Here is a 24,822-nt window from a genome sequence, read left to right on the forward strand (position 1 = left end):
CATCAAAGAATCTGCTAAAGAGCTCATATATTAGAGATGAAACTTAGTAACAACAAATACACTTACAATAAACCTCTGTAAAATGATATTTGTTATGCCCCTACTGAGGGCACTTTTCTAGCGAAACACAATTCTTCTAAAATGACAGTATATATGAATTTTCCTGGAGTCCATGCATAGACCCACCCTTCCTAGGACAGAGAAAAGGGATCATTTGATTTTCACCATAACTTACTTGCTGAGAGGGGAAAAAGCAGAAGTTGTATTTATTAATACAGAAGTGAAGTGTTAGGAAAAATATTCTCTGTGTAACATATGTATGTATTCATTATACAAAAATTTTAAGGTGTGAAGAATGAGGAAAAAAAATCATAACCCCAAGGATACCATTATGACCATATTGACACTTTTTTTTTCTTGGTAACTGTGTGCACTTTCTACTTTGAGATTGTGGTCTACATGTAATTTTATATCATATATTATCCAATATACTCTGTCATAAGTGATTCACAAGCATTTTAATGGCTGCATCAACAGCAACAAAACACTGCCATCTTTTTTTTTTTTTTGTCAAGTACATTATTGTTATGCAGCAAACATGCCCCTCTGATAGAGGAGTTATTGCGCATCCCCCTTAGGTTTTAATTTCCCTGCAGCTGTTCAGAACATATGCTGTGCAGCCACTACAGACTTCAGCGTCGTCGACCTTATTCTGAGGTGAGGCCCCCTTCTGAACCTTTGTCAAGGATAGTCTGACTGTATTTTTATTTTTATGCTTGTCGTTTCAGTTATTTGTTCTATAGTGGCAACCAGGAACACCCAGGGGATATTCTGCTCAACACAACTGTGGAAGTTTTGCCTTTAAAGGTATGACTATTTTGTCCCCTAAATTTTCCTTGACCTGATTTGAGGCTATTCCTGTTTATGAAAGAAATTCTCATGATGGCAGGACCTTAGTGGTGAGTAATACCAACTTCTTTTGGCAATATGGAACACCTGGTATATTGTCCCGTTTGCCTTCATAGAAAGAGCCTTTATTTTGTTTCCTGTTGGAGAGTAACTTGGACATTTGTACTGGGAAAATAAATGAATCATTATTTTACTTTAATGTTTACTTGCTGTTTGTATTTTGAGTCCCGAAATACCATGCAGTTTTAATGCCTGTTGAATAACGTAGAAAATTAATTTATTGGTCTCTAAGGAATGCTTAATTTCTTTCAAGTTAACACACAGTTCTTTACTTCTGTATATTTTTAATAGAAAACAGCATTCTATTAAATTGATTTAAACTGGAAATTAATTAAAATTAAAAATTTCTAGCCAACAGTATATTATATACAGATTCAGATGGAGCACTTATACTGATGGATAAGCCTTTCAAGGTTCAAGACTGACATGGCATTTTCTCTTTTCAGAGATAGCTGTGCCACAGATGCCACTTTTATATTTATTAAGATATATTAATAGCCTAGATTTGTTTTAAATAGAAGTAATTATTTATAAGATGTTTTTGTTCTATTTTAGAGTGAAGGTTTGGAAATCAGCAAAGAAACCAAAGACAAACGATTAGAAGATGGTTATTTCAGAATAGGTAATACCTACTTTAAACTAGTAAAATATCCTTTACTTTTTTGGACTTAGTCCTGAAGTAATTTTAAGTTCTTTTCAGATATTAAGCAGCTTCAGGATTATAAATACCAGTGTACTCTTTTACCTGTTCTCTGTGTTCTAGTACATACTTTTATTATTATCTTGACCCAACTAGGGTTTCAGATCAAAGGTTCATCTCCTGGTTCCTCTTTCTCTCTTCATCTGCTGCTTCACTGTTGTCACTGGTAGATAATCCGCCTTCAGCTGCCTTCTGCAGTCTCGTACCGGATGATCTTAGCTGGCTACTCTCATGATCCCAGCAATATCCGTATGCCAGAGTCTGAGCCTTTAGCCCTGCCTCCCTCCTGAGCTTTAGATCTGTACTGAGATGCCAGCTGACAAACTACGTGGAGGCCACGTAGCCATCTACCCGGAGCGTCTGTAATATGGACATTTCATCATTGGTCACCGTGGTTTGTGCTGTCACGATTCATCTAGCTGCCTGAGTCTAACCTTGGGAGACACTCTGAAACCCCGCACCCACCTTCACTGTCCATTAGCATAAAATGTCTATTTGTGTCTGAATGTGCATTCACCCTACTGCAGCGATACTCTGCCACTGTTTCCGAGCCAGTCCACCGAGCCGCTGGTAGCTCCCTTGCCAAAACCTAAATGCTGTATTAACCTGGCTGAAAACCTTAATGACCTTCCATGATCAGATTCCTTAGCTCCCACCCACTTTCGTATCTTGTTACTTTCCTCTTATGCTTCATCTCTCCAGTTCTAAGATGTGTTCCTCTAATGCCCCGTGCTCCCAGCCGTGTCTCTGTCCGCTTTCCCCGCCTGAAATGATGGATTGATATTTCTCCTCCTGATGAACGCTTTCTCATCCTTTATTAACAAGTTTAGCTGCCTTCTCCTTGGCTCTTCTTACCACAGTGCATGCACCTGTTCTGTGTAATCACGTTTCGTAGCTCAGTTCTGTGCGCTCACCGTGGAAGGGGGAGGGGGCTTTGTTGCTCAGGCATCTCCTGTGATTAACGTAGGACCTGTCCTTTGATGGACATCAACTCAGTGGATGATTATATATTTTCTTTTACTTAAATTAATGCTTTGCCTATTGGTAGGCAGAAGAGATGATTGGGCAATTAATATTGTAGGTATACAGGACAGAGGCATTCTTATAACTCTCTCAAGCAGTTTTACGTTTGGTGAATGTCATTCAGTGTTTGCTACAAGGCTTGTACAGTCACCCTGACTAATTTCTGTATAGCTTAGTGGATAGATGAGTTTAATTATTTTCATATTTGGGTCATACTTTAGCCTACCCTAGAAATGTTTATAAGATTAGCTGCGTACACGAGACATTTATTAACCCTATTACCTATGAGTTATTAAATTTCTGAGAATGTTGTGTTCTAGGTTATGAAACTAGCATAGGAAATAGAGACATTTATATGATTGTCTCTGCAGTAATTTGAAGATAATGACCATCTAAAACATCAACTCATACATATTTAGAACTGGAAGAGAACTGATGGGTGATCAGACCTAGGACCTTGTGTAACAAAAGTGTGCATCAGAAACAAAAGCAGCTGATTTTTTTTCAAGTTCATATAAAAAATTCTGCTCCCTTAGGAAGTATGCTTTAGCTGAATGGCGTGTGAGGGGCTCTGCAGACCTTTCTCTAGTGAGACAGCCATAACTGGTGAAAGGTATTTTATTAGAAAAGTACAGCAAATAGAGAAACATTAACTCATAAAGTCTGAATCTCAGTAACAGCATTAAGAGTCTGTGGCATTGGAGCCCTGACCTGCTCATTACACACGCTGGCCAAGCTCAGTGACTCGGAAGCTCTACTCTGCATGTCCAGCCAAAAACACAGACTCCCTCTCCCACCAGCCCCCACTCCAGGGCTGCGGTATCTCACCAAGAAGGGCAGACCACCAGCATCTGTCACCTCCCCAGCTCCCTGTTGCAGAAGCTCTGTTCCAGACATGAGCAGCTTAGAAATCTGAGGCTCCTTTCCTCCACCTAACTTCCATTCATCGGGCGAACCTTTGCTGCAGGCACGGCAGGGTGAGAATCCTTGGCCCTGATCACCTCCCCCAGCCCACTGGTCCCCGCACACTGGGAGAGGTCAGCCAGGACACGAAGGGCTACTGCTACAACCCCGTGCTCTGCTTGTAAAGCAGGGGTGTCACTTTAGCAGGGAGGTGGGCCGCTGTCCCTGCCAGGGGTCCTGAGCAGTGGTGCAGAGATTTTCTCCAGGGGAGAGGCAGGCCATCAGAGAGCTCTGTAGCGCACCCTAAGGGGACTGCCTTACTTGAAACAGAACTTGGGGAAGTTCAAGCCCAAGGGCGCTGTGGAATATGATGGAGATTTTGGTGGTAAACAGTTAGGAGGAGACTGGTAGCTACATTCAAGCTAAACCGTAGCCCATCCAGAAATTTGACAGAGAGAACCAGAGAAAGAGGTAGCTAAGAAGAGCACTCTTGGGTGGGACAAGCCACAAAGACTGGCGCTACAAAGGGGCCTGGATTCAATAGGATCAGACTTTGCAGCAACTTATGCCCAAAGGCATTGTCGGAAACAGTAGACAACGAGCTGGCAATTAGTAGAGACCTGATGGGTGAAGGTGGGGTTGGCTTGACGGGTGTGGCGTGGTAACTAAGGACAGTCCTGTGAAAGAAATACCAGATTTATTAGTAGGTTAAAATTATGAGACAGCAGAAGAAGAGCCTTTCACAGAGAAACACTGGAAGAAGGAATGGACCACCGTCTGGGTAGCAGAAGGGCGTCCACGGAGGGCATGACCTTGGAAGTCCCTCCTAATGCCAGGGTTTGGGGATTCCAGTCACTCTTTAGTCATTTCCTCTTTCATTTTCCCCTTCTTTTTTATCTTTTAATGCTTACCTACCAGACCATTGGGTTAAGGACAAAAGTTAAATTTGTTGTTTGTAAAGTTAATACATGTACATGGTACCAAATACAAATTTAAGAGGGTAAACTTGTCTCCTTCCCTCTCCTTTCCCCTCCTACCTGGTGCTTCCCAGAGGCAATTGCTATAATGATTTGTATTCTTCTAGAAGTATCTATTCATAAATAAAAATATTTGAGTATATTCTTCAAAAACACGCAATCACACATAAATGGTACTCTACAACCTTGTTCTACATCTTGTTTTTTCACTGAACAAAATACATATGTGCATATGGAAGATGAACATTTTTTAAAAATTGTAAATATTTCAGATGCACAAAAAGATACAACTAATAATGTAATGAATATCAGTGTATGCAGCTTAAGATTTGCCCGTTCAGTTGCTCTTTCCTAATTATCTTCTTTCCCCACCCACCCAAGGGTAACTACTATCCTAAATTTTGTGGTTACCATTTCCATGTATGCTTTTACTACATATGTGTGATATATCCCTGAATAAAGCAGTCTTATTTTGCTTGTTTTGAAATTTGATATGAATGATGACATTCTGTAGTCTACAGTTTGCTTTTTTCTCTCACCATTGTGATATTCAACCATGTGGATGTGTGTATCTATGGCTCATTCATTTTCATTGCTGTATAGATCTCCATGGATGAATATATTGCTGTCTGTTCTGTTTGGTCATAAAGTTTGTTCCATCTTTTTGCTGGCCTGAACACTTAGGCACATGTATGAGAGTTTCTCTACAATGTATTCTTAGGAATGGAAGTAAGTCACAACTGCATTATCTACAACTTTACTTCGTTCTTTCTGTTCTTTCTTCAATCTTTTAATGGGCTGCCTAATATTCCCTTGTATTAGCATATTGTAATTAAATTAGCCAGTCTCCTAATCATGGGCACTTAGATTGTTCACAATTTTTGCTGCAGTCTATATATGCTTTTTGCACATGTGAGAGTATATCTGCAGCATAAAATTGCTGGGTGAGAGTGTTTTAATGAGGCCAGTTATATAATTTGCTAATTATTTTTCTAATTAAATGAGCTCATCAGGTGACAGATTCAGATACATTATAAGTTAAAATGTTTCAAGCTCCACAGCATTTTTCAGCCCTGAATTCCCTTCCTAACTCAATATTAAATAATACTTTTGTAGCATACATTCCCTACCCCAGTCCAGCGCCAAATAATGACATACTTTTATGAAATAAGTATTAATTTTTTTTTAATAAAAACATTACTCTGGCAGTTCATAAGTTGAATATTTCCTGTACAAATGAAAATGAACTTTCTCCAGTATGGTTTTTCAATTTGAATGTATCTTATCTTACTATGAGCCTAGTCAATATATTTTAAGACTCTAGAATTGGCACATAATTTAACGGTTAGCTAACGACAGCCCATGGGCCAAATGTGGCCCACTGCTTGTTTTCTAATAGCCTGTGAGTGAAGAACGTAGAAATTTTTTTCATTGTTTATTTTCATTGTTAAATGGTTGAAAAAATAAGAATAGTGATATATTGCGACATGTAAAAACTAGAAAATATTCAAATTTCAGTGTCCATGAATAGAGTTTCTTTTAACACAGCTGTGCTCATTTGTTTATGTGTTGTCTGTGTGCTTTTATGCTACAACAGCAGAGATAAGTGAGCAGTTGCAAAAGAGATGGCGGTGGTGCTCTCAGTGCTTTGAATTGCTGCTCAGTGCACTACAGATAGCTTTGATGCATTATAATTCGACAGTGTTTAAAGTGCCACACACATAACTCTACTGTGACATTTTTAAAAAAATTACCAGTGATTACCCTTCATGTCAAAACAGGAAAAGTGGACTTTGAATGTTGTGCTTTTTAACACAGTGGAATATGGGTTGTTTTACAAAATTAGATGGCAGGTTATGTGGTTATTATGCAGTGACACAAGAGCTGTGCTAGAGAGTACGTTACCGCTACTAAGCACTCACAACAATATCCCCAACTCACAGGAAAGCAATGGTCAGAAAAATTAGAAGATTTAAAATATGATATCTCATCACTGAGAATTTCTTCACAAAAATAAAAGATTCAAATGACACTGTAACCAAAGTGAGTTTCAAACTGGCTCATGTGTTAGCCAAGCAAGAAAACCATTTACCAATGATGAGTTAATTAAATCATGTTTAACTACAGAGATATGTGTGCCCAGAAAATAAACTTATTTCGGACCATTAGGCTTTCAGCAATAACTATTGCTTGAGGAGTTGGGGACTTTGGGAACAATATCAGTAGTCAAAAAGCAATGCAAATTATTTGAGCAGTTTTCCTTGGCTCTTGGTGAGTTGACAGATATTACTGATACTGCCTAGTTGTTATTTGGAGTCAATGCCAGGTTTGAAGTGACTGAAGAATTGGTGTCTGAATAGTCTGTAGAGAACAAGTACAGGCAAGAATGTTTTCAAACCAGTTGAGAAAACACAAAGTTCGTACAAACTGAAGTGGAATCTGCTAGGATGTTTTACAGTGAATGGTGGTGAAAATACGTGTGGAGAAGAAGGCTTAGATGGACAGATTTACAAAGCTTGCAACAATGTAAGGTGTTTAAAGCCTATGGTTATGTTATTATTCATCAGCGGGTGCTTTACAGAGAGTATTTGAGTCTGTCGTATATCATTAATTTATTGAACCAGTAGTGTCGCCAGTGAACTTTACTTACTCTCATTGACTTCATCAACATCAGTTCTGTGAATTTTTGTCAGAAATAAGAACTGAATATCCTGACTTGCCCTGCCACACAGCAGTTCTGGGGCTTAGCAGTGATAAAATTTTATTGTGGTTTTTTTTTTTGGTTTTGTTTTGTTTTAGCTCTGAAATAAGATTGAAAATTTTCCAAGTGAGAACTGCCCTCAACCGCTATTATCTCTTTGAGAATTAGTTTTTGCTTCAGACTTGATAATGTTTCTTAATGAATTCAACCTAAAAGTACAAGACAAAGCAGTGCTTATGTGCAAAACTTATATTGCATTCAGGTCACTTTGATGACTATTAACGTTATTTGAACTGCAAGTAATAATATCAAGCTAATTGAGGAGCTTCCCCCAACCTTTGATTGAAAGTGATTCATCTGCAATGTAATGATGAGGCAGATATCAAAGAGAAGAATCTAATAGAATTTTACGCAGATACCTTCCAAGTCATGGACGTGCTCCATTAAAATCATGTGCTTGTGGATTAATAACAATATTTGCAGTATCTAGGCTGTGTGAAAGGAAGCATTCAAGATAAAATATATCAAATCTCATTATAGATCCACATTAACAGATGAACATTTGCAATCGATTTCGATGATAAGGAATACTAACTTTGAATACCAGTTAATTTAAGTATTATCCCCCCATAAGGAATTACATGCTCCTTAGTATTAGCAGAAAAAAAACAACTTAGTTATTATATTTTGAATTTCATCAATAAAAATTAGTTTTCTCTTTTTCTGTACAAGTACCTGGATGATATTCTCAGATGCCTTCTTGACCCACAAATCCCCAAATATTTACTCTCTCTCCTTTTTAGGAAGTTTGCCTATCCCTGGCTTAGAGCAGTGTGGCTCAGAACAAACCATTTTCCTGTCACCTTTTCAGTAGCATTTTTGTTTTTCTTGCTGTTTCCTCACAGCAAGAAAAATTGAGTACTGAGCATGTTATCTTCTATAGAACTTCTTGGTCCTTATCCTTACAGGAGAGCTTTTTGAGCTTATCATTTATAATGGAGTTTTATGTTGGAACTGCCTTGAGGAGGTATCACATTTTAATTCCGTCTAGATGTGACCTTGGAAACTGCTCAAGGCCAACCGTGTGTGGTTTTTTTTGTTTTTGTTTTTTTTTTTTAATTTTTTTACTTATTTGTTTATTTATTTATGGCTTGTGTTGGGTCTTTGTTTCTGTGCGAGGGCTTTCTCTAGTTGCGGCAAGCGGGGGCCACTCTTCATCGCGGTGCGCGGGCCTCTCACTATCGCGGCCTCTCTTGTTGCGGAGCACAGGCTCCAGACGCGCAGCCTCAGTAATTGTGGCTCACGGGCCTAGCCGCTCCACGGCATGTGGGATCTTCCCAGACCAGGGCTCGAACCCGTGTCCCCTGCATTGGCAGGCAGACTCTCAACCACTGCGCCACCAGGGAAGCCCCAACCGTGTGTTAAAGCACTGAAATTTGTTACTATTGACTTAATCCTCAAAGTGGTCAGACTGAAAGATGGTACAGAGTATATTTTGTAAGGTTTGTAAGTCACATTTTGCTAAAAACTTGTGTGTTAGTTGATGTAAGAACAAATATATTTGGTTTTTTTAAAATTTGCAATAAGAAAATGTATAGCTCTGCCTCTTTAAAAAGGTTGCTTCTAATGTTTTTAAGCATATACTACTTCATGAAACGTTTAAAAGTTGAATAAAGGTAGAAAGAAGGAAAAAAATTCACCCATGCTCTTTGTGTAAAAACATCCACTAGAAATATTTTGGTGTTTTCCTTCCCTGCTTTAAGTCAGTGATAATTTATGTGTGCTTGTTTCAGTCTACCCAATGAGTGTTGATTTTTACTTTGAAGGGAAATTTGAGAATGGTGTTGCAGAAGGAATGGTGGATCCCAACCTAAACCCCATCTCAGCATTCCGACTTTCAGTTATTCAGAATTCTGCTGTTTGGGCCATTCTTAATGAGGTAAGACAATATATTAAATCAGTGAAACTGCTTAGATTCTACATTTTTTACAGCATTTGGATTTCATAATTAAGACCTTTTTGGAATTGAAAATTGCCATTTCATGCTGTTCACTATCTTGTATTTCAGATTCATATTAAAAAAGTCACAAACTGACTATCTCCTAAGAAACCAACACATTTTTTCCCTGTGAATTTGTTGATTAAAGATGGCTGAGCACGTACCTTTTTTTGGTAACTTGAATTCTACCTCTTGTGAAATCTACTGTAGATAAGATGATTGTCATTTCCACTTGGAAAATGAATCTTCCATGGATAATTGTATTCATTCAAACCTAAGCTGTCCTCCAGTTTTAACTTGACTCAGACATTTTACAGTTATGACAGCCTGTTAATATGACTTGTACTATTTTGGTATTATACTAATACATAAGAGTTGTACATATTGTTACATTCCTTAAAATTTGAGAAAAATTAATGTTAAATACATTTTATGAAGGGGGGTACTTTTGAAGTTCATTTATTTTACTATTATAGACCCTCTTTTATAGATTATCAGGGATTATATATATATATATATATATATATATATATATATATATATATATATATATACACACACACACACAAATATACATAAAATGCTACGGAGTTAATTTATTAGAAACACTTAAGAAGTACATATTTTTGTGCAGTAAATTTTTGAATCAATACTTTTTTTGAAAACCAGTGACCTTGTTTTAAGTTCTTTCTATATTTTTCTTTGGAAATGCAAACATTACAAGTTAATGCCATTTTTCAAATGCACTGCCATTTAAGAATGATTCTAGATTGATTTCCTAACTGAAGTACTTTTATAATCACAGTGATTCTGAACAAAATATTTTCAAAGGCATTTCTCATTCCTTAAAGCCAAGATTTTAAAGACCAATGTCCTTCTTGAGGGTTATTTTACTATACTATGTATGGTGTATAGCCACAAAAAATCAGTCTGATAAATTTTAATGTGCAGGGGTGATGCATTTCAACCCAAATTATCATAGACTGAAGTCATTACATTTCCTTTGATATGTAAAATGACACACTCTTCTCTTTTAATCTTTGTCTTTAATCCATGAATTAGAGGCATTTTCTCTTTCCTTGATGCTTTTATATCTGCACTCACTCCGTGAGTTCTGACAAAATGTTTTCTAGGTAATGCTATTGTATGAGTCACAATTGGTTGAATTTTAAAGAAAAACAAAATTGTAATGTTGGTTTTTTGGTGAAAGGTATTGTAACAGTGGTATGTTTTTCCAAAATAATTTATTCTACTGCATTATGAACTTGTAAGTAAATTCACATCTGAAGAGTCTTTATGGCTCTTAAACATGCAATTCCAAATGATATCACTACTATAAACAAAGCTATTATCAGCCTTAGCAATCGGTGATCTTTACAAAAGTCTTTTACTTTTACAAAATTGTGAATTATCAACATCAGTTCCCAACCAGCCTGGTGTCCTCAGGTGGGTTGCAGGCGGTTACAGGTGTGCAGAGCTTGAATCTCCTGAGCTTTCAGAGTAGCCAGTGGCTGAGGCCTCTGGCAGCTGGAGGTTCTAGCTGGTTGCCTTTAGCCTGGAGGAGCGTCACCTGGTTACCCAGCAGGCTGGACAAGCAGCTTCCAGACAGCCTCGTTTGCTGTGCAGGGTCATGCAGTGAAAAAGGTTGGGAAACACTGATAGGGTACAATTATTTCCATTACTCCATATTTGAATAATTCTTAGTTACTTTTCTTGATTAAAAAGTTACACGTTGCCAACAATGATTTCTTTATGTCCGAGTCCAGTTAAAAATTTTTCTTGAGGTTTTTAGATTTTACTTTTTATTTTCTTTAATTTACGTTTTATTTCCTTCTCAAATCTCCTTGGCCCAGCGCCTAACGGGGAAATGTCACTGCAAAAGCATAAACCTTTCATTACAAAATTGTGGCACCAGCTTCACATACTAAATTACTGCTGTAACAGATAAGTATCAGGAGGTAAAAATCTGGAGGAATCCCCTTGTTTCCCTGCTTCCCAAGTAGCTAACTCTGATTTGAGGAAGAAAGGCCAAGCTCTGAGAGTCTAGGGAGGTAACAGTAATTGCAGCTCCTGGCCATTTGTTGGGGTGTCTCAGTCTTGAGACTGAGCCTTACCCAGCCAGCTTTGTCCTGTTTTTGTGCTCAGTCTCCACTCCCAGGCTTGGCTCATCCCTCCTGTTCCTGAGACTTTCAGCCAAATCTTATCCATCTTTCAAGGACTCTCCTGTGCACTCCTTCCTCCCCATAGATTTGTTACCAGTGCCTCGTTGAGTCCAGAACAGTGCCTGACACGTGGCAGGTGCCCAGGCAGCGTCTGGGAAAGGGGACCAACTGTTCCAGCCCACACTCCTCTTTCTTTTTCTTAACTCTCTTTACCTACTGTCCTTGCCACACACACACACACACACACACACTCAGCTGTCTAGTTTGTTTGTGGCGAGTGTGTGTGCACATACACGTAATCACTCTGGCCAGATGTCAGGCTCCTGCAGGCAAGCCTGTAAGTCATGCTTCCTAGGTTCCTCTGCTGCACAGGTGCTCACGGACCCTCGTGTCAGCTGTGCTCTCCTTTTCCCCAGTTTCCACTAGACAATTAGAAGCAGCCAGGCTTGCCTCAAGCAAGCGATTATAGTAGTTGCCCTTAAGAGTCATGTTAGGGACTAAAGTACTGGGACAGAAGATGAGGGGACCTGGAATGAGAGAAAGTACATACTTGACCTTGAGTGGACACTGAACCACTTTTACCCAGAGTGGTGGGGAAAAGTACAAATGGCGCGACTAATTTTATTTTTATGTATGTATACGGCATGATGCCTCTGGAGCTGCACTGTCCTCTACAGTAGCTACTGGACACAGGGTGGCTATTTAAGTTTAAATAAATAAAACATTCAGCTCCTCAGTCACACTAGCTCCCTATGGCTAGTGGCCACTGGGTTAAACAGCACAGATATAGAACATCTCCATCATCACAGAAAATTCTGCAGCACAGCACTGTGTCAAGAGTGCTAATATGAACATTGTAGAATCCAGAATAATGAATTCCCATCATGAGGCTAAAAGCAGACATGCAGAATATATCGTAGTGCAAATGATGATGAGTATTTCGGGTGAGAAGAGAAGGTTGAGGACCTACTTCCAGGATTCTAAGATCCAGTTCCTAAGTTCTTTAAGTCTCATGCATCCTTTACAGCATTCACTGTCCCTACTATGTAGTCCCAAGAGAGTGACAACTTGAGGATGAGGTTCCAAAGCATGTGTGATTGACAAGCTTTGGAAAATGTGAATGCACATGGATTTAGCACACAGCCTCTAGACATGTATGTGAAGGTTAATCCAGCTGTTGGAGATGTCTTTGAACAAGCTTTTTAAGTCAATTGCATTAGTAAATAATTAGAAGGTGTTATTTTAAAAACTTCAGCAACGCTATGGAGGCTTCTTTTAAATATGTCATAATAATGAAAAAAGTTGTCTTCCAGCAACGCTGCCCTCAAAGACAAGTGTGGTTATATGGAAACAGCATGTTTGGAGAGATTGCTCTAATTAATAGCAGTGAATGTTTGTAACAGCCAGAATTCCATGGATGACCTCCCCCCGCCCCCCAATGACTTTGTATATCCTAACCCTTTGAGTATGTGTGGAACCTGTGAGTATGATCCATAATTATGTTGTACAGCAAAAAGGAGATTATCTGGGGACAGCTAATCAGGTGAGCCCTTTAAAAGCAGAGTTTTCTCAGGCTGTCAGCAGAAGTCAGATTCAAAGCAGGACTTGCGGCACCATGGCTGGTTTAAGATGGAGGCGGTCACATGAGAAGGAATGCAGATGGTCTTAAGGAGCTGAGAGGCCCCAGCTGACAGCCAAGAGAATGGAAACTGCAGTCCTGCAGCCACAGGAACTGAACTCAGCCACCAACCAGAAGGAGTGTGCAGGTGGGCTCTCCTCCAGCAGCTAAGAGCTCAGCCCCACCAACACGGGATTCCAGCCATGTGAATCTCTAAGCAGAGAGCTCAGGCCCGCCTGCCTGGACTTCTGGCCTACAGAGCTGTGAGATAATAAATGGGTGTTGTTTTACGCTTTTAAATTTGCCGTGATTTTACGCAGCAATAGAAAATGAATACGATATTTAAAAGAGGTGAAGCGGAGAAGGCTTCCTGCTTGATTCCCTCTGGTATGTTGGGTATTTCTTGATAAACTTATGAATAAAGTCTTGCACTAGCAGATCATATACACAGGCCTCATCTGGGATTCTCTCCCAGAGACCTCAGTTAATCCTCTTTGGAAGGTTGTTGGCAAAAACTTGCAGCACCTTTGTAGCGTTTCATGAAGGAACCGCTAGCATGAGATTGCAGGAGCGGGATCCAGTGAGTAAGGAATCTTTTTCCTGGAATAGGTGTCACTTTATGTTGATTTAGGCTGCTCTGAGCCTGTCAGTTATTTAAGAATGAGGAACAGTGGTATTTTAAGTAAGATATTAAGAGAAAAAAAAATTGATGCCTTTATGTAGAGACCAAATAATCTACTCTGTATTGAAGGACTTTTTTTTTTAACCAAAATTTATAGTCTAAGCACAGATCAAATCCTATACGTGCTGACCAAATTTTTGTACTTAGGGAATACTTTTCAAAATACTTCTCTGCTTCCAAGCCATTAGTTGCTAATGAAGTTTAATTTTGGTTTGTCCATTACTTTTTGTGCTGCTTTTACTATACTGCTATAGCCTTGATATAAGAAAAGTTGAGCTAAAAGAAAGAAAATGAGAGGCTAACATTATCGAAAGGTCAGAAATTTGAGTCATAATCATATCTGAGGTCCTAAGGGAACTTTGACATCTGATCTCTTTAAAGAAAAGGAAACTTTTCAAAGCTATGTAGCAGTGTTTATAGTGTATGAAATTTAGTTTGATAGTTGTAAATTATTAATTATTAATCTTTACAGATATATGCCATGATAACTAACATGCTTACTTTATTTCTTCAATGCATGTGAACCTACAGTGCTGAAGAGCCCACTACTACAGTATTACTAAAAAAAAAAAAACAACAACAAAGGATTTGTTTATATATATACATATATATACCCATATCATCAATGCTTATATAGAAACTCTTCTCTTTTTACCTGAAACACGTGCTTCACCTGTTTGGGCACTAGCTAGAGCATTTCCAGAGGAACAAACAAGAAAGAGCTGGCACTCCAGTTATGTGTGAGTTGAGAATTTAGATGTCGTTCAAAAACGTGAACTGAACGTTGAATGGGAAACACTTTGTGCGGAAAAACGTTAGGAACAGTGGTGCTAAAATTGTTCTAAACTAAGGATTGTCTGTTGTGGGGAACATTCAATACTCTTGGACACTAGGGAAGCTGTTTAATATGTCACTTGCTCCTAGTGGCTTCATGGTATTAGTAATTAGCAAATTGCCCTGGAATCAAAGGTTTGGTACTTTAGTTTGATTAGCATTCCATTACTTATTTGAAATGCTCAGTGTTGGCTAAAATTGGGTGAAAATACCTTTTGAAGACATAGTCTCTGAGCCTTAAAAATGGTGGATATCGACAGTACTGTCAGATGCACTGCCAGCAGAGCTGATACTTCTCATTTCAGTGCAGACAGTCACGCTTTCTAAGACGGATTTAGAAATCAGCTGATTAAACTGTAACAGTTGTTTCATTTATGGAATGAAAAACTGAAGCGTTTCTCCTTGAGAACAAACTTTGTTTGGAAAGGTTGTCTTTGTAATTGGGGTGTTTCTGGAAGCACCCCTGGGAGAAGCTGCCTGAGGAACTGCTTTTCCAGGTTGTACCAGATGTTTTTTTCTCCGTAGATGTATTGTACATATTTTCCTTACAATGTCTCCATTGGTTGAATGGGTAATCTCTGTAGTAATATTTTAGGTACCTGTTGGATTTTTAAAGGCAGATTATTTATTTTCAAATTTGCTGCTATAACTGAAAGCCTGATAACTAGTCCTGTTGACTGTGCCTTTCATCACTGTTTCTCTGTGCCACAACCGTTCATCTGTATTTGAGATAAAGAAGTTTAAAAAGCCATGTTGAATTCAAGACTCCTTCTAATAAAAGTAAAACAGGTAAAACTTTATGAGTACTAAGCTTTTTTTATTATTAGTTTTGCTTAACACTGATATAATAATAGTTTACTGGTACTGTTTTCAGTTAGAAAACGTGGATTTGATATGTGGGTTTTGGAAAGTCTTCTAAGAAAGAAAAGCAGCCTGGTGTCAAGACTGTGATTATCAGTGTCATGCAGGTGTTCACTCAGACCTTGCATATGCTACTGTACAGTCCCCGGAGTAAGAGTAGCCTCCAGGGACCTCTTCGATCTACTGTATTTTGTTTGTTTGTTGGGTAGTTTTTTTTTTTTGCATTAACAATGGCTGTTAATGATATTTAGAGCCTGTAGTACAGTGATTCCTATTTGAATTACAAGTAGAGGCTTTTGAAGGTTACATTGGGATCCTGTGGCTTATATAAAAGTTTAAAATGCAGCCCATTAGAAATGGGGCTGGACTTTGTACCTTGTCAGTAACAGTGGGGGAGGGGAGAAGGGGAAACATTATTACCATGTTCTCCAAATGGATACTTTCAAAAATAATTCATATTAAAAAGTTTTACCTTTCTCTCTTCCACATGCCCTTAGTACTTTGCATATATTCTCTGTGCAGAATAAAATACATGCCTTAGTTTAAAAAATATTTATTATAGAAATGTACATTTAATTAGTTTTAAGGAAGGTACTAGATAACAGTGTTAGCATATATATTTCTTCAAATTTGCAAACTTTACACCTTTGAGATATCTACAGTGATAGTTTATTTACAAATTTCACAAGAAATCACCACCTCACCAATACTGCTGACGCACCTAAGATGTAAGAGGCTCCCGGTTTCACTTCACTCTGTACTTGTAGAAGGAGCACAGCGTGCGGGTGAAGTTCCAGCCCAGCGCTAGCGACAGTCCATAGAGCAGGATGAGAGGTGCAAACGGGTAAAGAAGAATCACTGTGTTTTTCAGAAACGGCAGCGCTGGAAAAGGAGCAAACCCACATGCATTGGTGGGTAAAGTAAAGGACTAGTAAACGAGCGTTCTGGAAGACGGCTCCCCCCACAGCACGAGAGGCCGAGCAGGCACACATACTGTGAATCTTACTGAAGCATCTTACTGACAATGCTATACTGCAGCCAGAGCAATATTACTACTCCTCTGTGTTATTTCCTTCTCATTCATGGCTGTGAAGAAACCGAGCAGAGGTTTCTCAGCACAGAGGATGAATGAGAAGCAAATCCAGGACTGAGCTTAAGAGTGAGGGTCAAACATCACCAATATTAATGGGCGCAGTGGTGAATTTAAACCTGTAATGCTTCAGAAGCCTCCCATTCTAACGTACCAACAGAGATGGATGATGTTACAGGAAAAAAACCAACTTTCAGCTATTTGCGATTTCCCAACGGGGGAAAGCATTACACGTCCACTTTGAGAAGGTGAGATCTCAACTAGTATCCCAGACTTTAGGAAAGAACTGAAACTCTCACATATTAAATCCATCCTCAGATATCCATGTTTGTTTCTTGCTCATGGCTTGGTTAGTGGGTCCCTACCCCATGCATTCTAACCTAAATATTTCTCATACAAGTAGTCCTCAAACTGAAACTGAGCTGTGCTCAAAGAATCTTCTAAATCGTAGGGAGTTACCAGGAGAGTGATTCAGAATCCACTTCAAGCAACCATAATGTGGCAGTGTGCTAATGACATTTTAAAACTTTCTCAAAATGTGAAAATTCATTAGAAGCCTAAATATAACATGTCACAAACATCTCCCCTGAGCTAGAGAAAAGACTCTCAATGCCCCAAACAAGGTATTACAATTTGGGTGGTAGGGGGGTTGCAGTGGTTCCTGGCAAAGCCAAGGGGGCAAGCATGGGAAGCTCTCACCATAGGAGCCAGTCACATGTGAGTACAAGTGGCTTGTATTTACAGTTAAGAGCCTAATCATCTAGAGTGACAAGAAAGGAAGGGCTAAGAATATAATGCTAACATCATAAGTAAGGTCTCTAGATTTAATCTAACTCTATTGAATAGCGATCGTTTCTTAACATACATGAAGAAGAATGTAAATATGGTTCTCATTCATACTATGAGAAATGAATCGATAGCAGGACTTAGCAGTGAATTCACAAACACCCTGAGCTCAGCAGGAGCTGGGCCCGATCTTCTGTGATCATCTGCAGAACCTCTCATCCCTAAGCTTCTCCAGTCCAGCAGGTGGCCTGGCACCTGGCCTTAGGCCCAGACTGTTGAGCAGGCACTCCTGCTGTTGACACGTAACCACCTCTGCACCCCTGGGCCCTCCGCTGCTCCTGAGCCCCACAGTCTCCCTGTGACGGGTGAACTTTGTGTACTGTGTCTCGGGTCCAGTATATGAATTGTGAGCAGGGTTCATCTATTTTAAACACAGATGTTTACAAAATAAAGAGTATTTCAAACCCCCCAGCCCACAATCATAAAACAGAAAATGAGGCAAAGGTTTTAAACATGCCCACACATCGGACCCAGCCCTTTCCTCACTCTGACTGCCGGTAACCTAGAACCCACAAGCCTGGGAGAAAAGGAAGAGGAAACCGATCGTGGGTTTCCTGCCAGTAATTTGGACAGCATCAATATGGTTTAACATGGTTCCTTGAAATTATAAAATTTGTTATATACCAGCTGTGCCACCTGCTAGCTGCGTGACCGTGGGTAAGTTACTTAATCTCTCTGCGCCTGTTTCCTCATTTGAAAAATGGGGATAAGTAAAGGTGTACCATGTATCTGTAAAGATTAAACAGGAGAATTCCTATAAAACACCTGGGACAGTGCCTGTAAGAGCGCCATGAAAGTAAGCTAATTGTATTATTGTTACAACTTCTCCCCTCCCTGCTGTGTTGTCAACCAACCAAAAAAAGCAATTACTTACCACTGTATCCTAGGAAAGTTACGTAGATGTAGTAGCCAACTGCAACCAACCATAAGGTATTTCCAACTAAATATCCAATAAATGTGTCTGTTAGGATGACATCTGCGGAAGAGACGCATACAATGAATCTCTTTTCAGTGGGTACAATGAAGACTTTTTGATAATATATTGAGAAGTAACTGCTACTTACGGTTGATGAAAAAAAGCTGGATAAAATGCAGAATGACGAGGAGAGGGTAAAAAGCGTTCAGATGCACATCAAACGCATAGCCCCACTCCACGTCATGGTCTCTGCTCTGCCGTTTCACTAAATACTTGTTAGAGATAAACCTGAAGAGAAAAGTTAACATTTATTTCATAGTACAATAAAATTAATTATGAGTATTTACCGACTACTTTCTATGTCCCAAGCTTTATTCCAGACATTTGGAGATACAGCGGTAAACAAAACAAATTTCTGCCTTCAATCTCGTGGGAGTAGTCTGACAACAATACAAATAGCTGTCAGATGGTCCTATAGAGAAAAACAGAGCAGTACAGAAAGACAGAATACAAAGTTGAAATGTTACATATGATGATGGTCATAAGAGAGCGACATCTGGGTAAAGTCCCAAGGGCAGTGATGGGAAGAATCCCCCAGGGCAGAGCATTCCAGGCAGAGGGGAGTCCAAGCACAGAGGTGGGGGTGGGTACAGGGAGGTGGCAGAGGGCCCCGCAGGCTTGAGGAATGGGGGAGGGGCGCAGAGTGCCTGGGACAAGTGAGAAGATACGCAGGAAATGGAATCCGAAAACAAACGGGAGCTGGATCTTATAGAGCCTGTGGCCACTGTCAGATCTTTGGGCTTTTACTCTTGGTGGAATAAGAAGTCACTGTGGAGTTCCCAGAACGTCTGACTTACTGTACTGACAGGGTTCCTGCCGGCCTGAGAACAGACTCTGGGGACAAGAGTGGAAGCAGAGAGGCAGATGGGAGGCTGCTGCGAGCAGGAGATGAACAGGGTGGCAGCAGCAGAGGTGCTGACATGGGGATATATTACCGCTGGAAGGCAGAGCCAACAGGACTAGAGGTACTAGACTAGTGCTAGACTTGAGTGCTAGGGTACAAAAAAAAAAGATCAGTCAAGAACGACCGAGAGATTCTGGCCTTAAACAAATGGAAGACTGAGGTGTGAGGTGGGGATGCCTGTCAGTCTGGAGTAAGAAGTATAGAAGGTCTAGAGTTTAGAGGAGAGGTCCAAACTGCAGATATAAACTCATCAGTGTGTAGATGATATTAAAAGCCACGAACCCAAATGCGATCACCCAAAGAGTGAACGCAGAAAACAGGTCCAAGGCCTAGGACCTGGGTCTCCCCCGTGGAAAGGTCAGGGACTCAGGAGGAACCAGTAAAGAGAGAGGGGCCAATGGTGTCTCCAGCCACAGGAACAATCACTCAGCTGGTGTCTCTGTTGCACAGCGTGGCCTAATCGTTCCGTTAAATGACGAACGAATGAGAAGACAGACATCCAGGTAACAGATTGTCAAAGGAAAAGAACAAAAAATATCATTATAAACATAGCTGTGGAAATTCAATGGACTCTTCCACATGTGATTTCATTTTGAGGATACCATTAAGAAAACGCTATGCCTAGTGGAAATAAAAATAGAAAAAAGAAAGAAACAAGAGGGAGAAGGTGTTACAGTACTAATAAACGAACGAGCAGACAGACATCCAGGTAACAGAAAGATTGTCAAAGGAAAAGAACAAAAAAGATCATTGTATTATAAACACAGCTGTGGAAATTCAATGGACTCTTCCACATGTGATTTCATTTTGAGGATACCGTTAAGAAAATGCTATGCCTAGTGGAAATAAAAATAGAAAAAAGAAAGAAACAAGAGGGAGAAGGTGTTACAGTACTAATAAAGCAGTCCTGTACTCAGTTATCTGAAAGTGGCAAGACAATCGTGCTCTGATCGAGCAAACGAGCTCACCAGCACACCTTCCACTTGAGCCGAGAACCTGTGCCATTAAAACGAATGGAATAAGCATCTAGCCCACTACCCAAGTTCCCACTCTGGGGTCCTGCTGCTGCCCCTACCCCTCTGCTTAGCCCCTGAATGGCTGCTTTCCAGGCTTCTGGCCTCCTTCCGAGTCTCACCTCTAGAACATGGACACGCCTTCTGAGAGCGCTCAAAGACAGCTGCGGTGCTCCCCTCCCACCTCCGTATTAATAATGCCAGTCATGTCTTCATCTTGGCCAGACTGTTGCAGCTTCCTAGTTACCTACCCCAGTGGCCAATGAACCTTCACTTCATTATCAACAAGCCTCCTGAACTCAACATGTCCAACATGGAATGCTTCACTTGCACCGGCCACTGACTCCTAAGCCCAAAACTCCCAGGCCATCCCAGAGGCCCCGGGTCCTCCTCTTCCCTACCCTCATCTATTTCTGTGACACCGCACTAGTCCGGGCCTCCTCTGCTCCAGTGCAGACCCCACGACTGTATCCAGCCTAGCCACTCTCTCCAGCTCCTCCGTCTCCACTGCCATAGACAGGATTTTTCCTGAAGTGTGAATTTGATCGTATTTCTTACTTCAAAGCCTCCAAGCTTCCCACCGCTCCCCCTCCCTCCTACTCCCACATGCAGCCTATGAGCTAAAGTCCAGTTCTTTTCTCTAAATTGCATTTAGGGCCAATTTCTCTATTCCCATCTCCTCCCCAGCCACCCAGTGCCCCCTGTGCTCCCATACCTGGCACGCTGTTCCACACCTCTCTGCCTTCACACTTGGTGCCAGGAATCAGCTACCCCATCTGCCCAAATACCTCCTCATGCTGGCTTCTGTGGCGCCCCTGGCGTGACTGGAATCACGCATTTCTATTTCTAGTTCCTCACACAATTCACAGCGCAATGTAGGTTCTCAAAAATATACTGAGTCCTTCTCCAATGAACTCAAACTATGATACAGACTCACACTAAAGGTACTAAACTCCCGGCTTCTGCGACCCTCCAGATCGCAGAATCGCAATGCATTCAAGGCAGAATGCCGGCTACAAACTATTTGTTTGAAAGCCTTATTTATTGAAATTTTTTCGCCTAGCATGTTTCCCTTGGATACCTTGATAATGAACACGTGACTTACATTGGTTAGCGGTATTCTTTTTAGGCCAGATTTTAGAATCTTAGGTTAATGATGCATTCCATTTTCTGACTACCTAGCACATACAAGACCTGTACTGGACTAGTCAGAAATTACAAAACAAAATAACAGGTTGGTATCATCAGAGGTTAGCGTCTCAGAATCTTGCTTAAAATGTTAACAGCTACCATTTATTGAGCACAGACTATATACCAAGTGCTTTTCATACCACAATCTTTTCAAATACCTCATAAATAATCAACTCCATCTTCCAAAAGAGAAGACTGGAGCTAAGAAGTACACAGTAAATGACTGAGCTGGCATTTGAACCCAGGTCTCTCTGTGACTCAGGTTCCAGTGTTTTCTCTGACATACAATGACCACCACCTCCGGCCCCCTGCTGAGCTCACCCACACATCCACCCCTTCTGCCAACCCCACAGGAGTACTGATCAGGGAGAAGGCTGAAAAACCAAACACCAGATTTATACTCAGTACACTACTGTTGGTACAGCAAACCCAGACAAAGTCAGACTGAGAACCCAGTCAATAAAACCCACATGTGTGGCTCAGAAGACAGACACCAAAATTTTAACCAAAACAATCTTTTTTCAGGTGTACGTCATTTCATGTCAAAGATGCAAAGTAAGATTCCATAATATAATCGTCTACATCTTATACCTCTAGAAGTGACCCACTGGCAAAGGCAGCAGAATATTGATTGTGCCATCATCCAGACAGCTTAAGCAGAATTGGCTAACTGCATAATATTTTTGCAAAATCAAAATTTTTGTTAATACGACACAATCATTACTTCAATTCACTTATTTGCTGCGCTTTGACAAAGCAGACCATCCCCTTAAGAGTATTTTCTGATGTAGGTACCGACACAGGAGAACAAGGTATAATAATCCTGGCAGCCAAAATTGATGCTTTCAGTTCATCTATCTTGTTTCAATTTCCATCAGCTACTCTCTGAAGCAAGCAAATGGAGGCTCTACAGCAGCATCTAAAGAACCAAAGTTAACAGTACTTACCACATTAAGGTTGATATGAGAAGACCGACGCCTACACAGTCTATGAATACAACCCAAAGGAGCAGCTTTATCGTCTCAAAAAATCCCATGTCCAGCACAAAGCCAAATCCTATAGTGGACACTGAAAGAAAGATTTACAAGATGTATTCAGGCACTCTGCTAGATTCTAGGGGTAGAGGGCATGGTCTCTGCCTTTCAGATGCCCACTCTAGAGTGGGAGACAGGTATGTAAACCCCAAAGGTATGTCAGATGTAACTGATTAAGAAATGCAGATCACCTTGGAACACAGAACTACCAGTGAGATATCTGAAGCTTACTGAGGAGGCCCCCATCTGTCTGTGGTTCACCAGGGTAGCCCCAGCATTCAGAACACAAGCAGCACCCTCACATATTTTTAAGTCTAGTTAAAGGAGAAAAATAATCCAACACCCTAAAGACGGCTCAGACCCTTTCACTGCACTACTGGAGAACTAAAAGCAGTTTCTCAAGTTCACATTGGTACTTTCAGAACTCTCATTCTGGATTGGCCTGATGGTGAAATGCAATTTCCAACCTCGGTAGTCCTTTTTCACAGTGGGTTTGCATTTGGGTATCAATTTATTTATCATGGTAGTTAAAAGACATGGAGTGACTCTGTCCTCTGCTTTTGAAAGTTCTGAGGAAACAGTTGACTCTGGCACCTGCTTGGGACTTTTAAAATCAGGAAGAATACCACGTTCTTTCCTGTGAGGAGATTTCTGAGGCTTCAGAGAGGAAGAAAACAGCTTCAGAGATCCCCAAATTGTGACCCACAACATGCTGATAACAAAAGATTCTCCAAATGACAAGCCCAACCTGAAATGCTCATTTATTCTTCAACTCTCCTGCAGACAGACACTTACCACAGAGCCAGAGACTTAACAGGACCAAGAAAGCAGGGTCATCTCTGGCCCACTGATCCTTTGTCTGCTTCCGGTAATGAAAGTTTCTATAAACTCTCTGTGGGGAAGTGAACAGGTAGAGCATCTGCCAGGCAGCAAACTCAAAGTCCATCTGCCGGAAACGAAAAAGCCTCCTCAGGTATTTGTAGCGTTTTGCTCCAGCTGTGTGTCTGGCCGCATCCCTGGAACTCAATACCCCGTTCCCCTGCACTGGGGAATTCACTGAAGTACTCGGTAACATCTTCCTAGATGGAAGAAAAAAAAAAAATTCTATTACAAGTCAACTGAAGAAACTGTCAGCTACTAGCACCCAGCCCTCTTGTGAGTTACGAGAGAAGTCACCTTACATTTCGGCTCCAATCCCTGCGTAGAGGCAGGGCTCAAAAGCGAGTGGAGTTGGTTCTGAGGCTGCAGAAATGATCACTGCACTTCAGGCAAGGGCTACCCCACGCCCTTCTGAACCTTCATAATAACACTTTCATAGGGTCCACATTTTCCCCACACTTCACTTCCCTCAATCCTCAGCTTCCCCCTTCCCCCCCACTCCCCGGCAGGGGCAGTGATACTGATGGAGCCAAAATTTGCACGCAGGCAGTCTGGCTCAAAATTCCACCTGTCATGTGGGCTCTCGACCATCAAGACTTTAAGAGAAAGCCTTTGCTGAAGCCAAACAGAAACGACGTTCCCGACGAGGTAAAATAAATGGCCTATCTCACAGGTCCATCAGCGCATGACCAGCAAGCAACTCGTTCATGACTATGTGATGTAAAAACAAAGCAGAACTCAAATGCATAGTGTTTTACTTCCTAACTAGTTCAGCAGGGGAACGACAGCGTGGGAGTTCCGGTCCAACCAGTCTGAAGCCAGGGGAGCGCCGGTCACCGTCCGGCCCCCACGCCCCGCCCCGGCAGCCCAGTGTCTGGCTCCACTCCCCAGGCCTCCTCCGGGACGCTGGCGGCGCTTCCCGGGCCCTATGGCTCCCCGCCGGCCCGGGGCCTCAGGTAGGGCGGCCAGATTTAGCATAAAAACACAGGACGTCCAGTTACAACTGAATCTCAGATACAAGAGTAATTTTTAATAGCAGGTTCGAAACACTGCGTGGGATATACGCATACGAAAACATTCTTCGCTGGTATCTGAAATTCAACTGTAACCAGCCCCCCCTGAATGTGTCTGGCAGCCCCGCCGCAGGCCGAGCAGCCGAACCCGGGCGCGGTCACTCCAGGGCCGGGTGACGTGGGGCCGCGAGTTGCCGGAGGAAACGGCCCCCGGGCGAGCCCGAGTCGCGCGCAGATAGGGCGGTCGGCAGGCCTCACCTGGAGCCCCGCGGCGGCCTCCACCGGCTCCAAACTGACCCGCCACCGCCGCACAGCAGCCAAACCCAGCTGCCGCGGGGCCAACTTCCCTCCCAGCAACGTCGCTGGCGCTGGGGGCGCGGCGCGGCGCGGCGCGGTGCGTCACGTGACCCACTTCCGCCGCGCGCGCGGCCTCCCGGGCCCCCTTGG

General features: G+C 41.4%; 2 protein-coding genes across 4 annotated transcripts in view; one reads left to right on the top strand and one right to left on the bottom strand.

Moving 5' to 3' along the window:
* The window catches only part of MGAT4A (alpha-1,3-mannosyl-glycoprotein 4-beta-N-acetylglucosaminyltransferase A), a 117,903-nt gene extending 102,535 nt beyond the window's left edge, over nucleotides 1-15,368 (top strand). For all 3 annotated transcript variants that reach the window (XM_082356175.1, XM_082356174.1, XM_082356176.1), the window contains exons 13-16: nucleotides 789-867; nucleotides 1,525-1,591; nucleotides 9,100-9,212; nucleotides 9,342-15,368. In XM_082356175.1, coding sequence (XP_082212301.1) covers nucleotides 789-867; nucleotides 1,525-1,591; nucleotides 9,100-9,212; nucleotides 9,342-9,368 — 286 coding nt within the window. In that variant the 3' untranslated portion in view covers nucleotides 9,369-15,368. The remainder of the gene's footprint in view (nucleotides 1-788; nucleotides 868-1,524; nucleotides 1,592-9,099; nucleotides 9,213-9,341) is intronic.
* A 598-nt stretch (nucleotides 15,369-15,966) lies between these two features.
* UNC50 (unc-50 inner nuclear membrane RNA binding protein) lies at nucleotides 15,967-24,781 on the bottom strand. The gene is made up of 6 exons (XM_082356194.1): nucleotides 24,634-24,781; nucleotides 23,279-23,562; nucleotides 22,397-22,517; nucleotides 18,430-18,569; nucleotides 18,240-18,341; nucleotides 15,967-16,311 (listed from the first exon to the last, which is right to left on the bottom strand). The coding sequence occupies exons 2-6, from the start codon at nucleotides 23,556-23,558 to the stop codon at nucleotides 16,175-16,177; spliced, it is 780 nt and encodes a 259-aa protein (XP_082212320.1). The 5' UTR covers nucleotides 23,559-23,562; nucleotides 24,634-24,781; the 3' UTR covers nucleotides 15,967-16,174.
* Between the last annotated feature and the right edge of the window lie 41 nt (nucleotides 24,782-24,822).

The sequence above is a fragment of the Balaenoptera borealis genome, assembly GCF_965194805.1.
Source record: "Balaenoptera borealis genome assembly, chromosome: 15".
NCBI classification, from domain to species: Eukaryota; Metazoa; Chordata; class Mammalia; order Artiodactyla; family Balaenopteridae; genus Balaenoptera; species Balaenoptera borealis.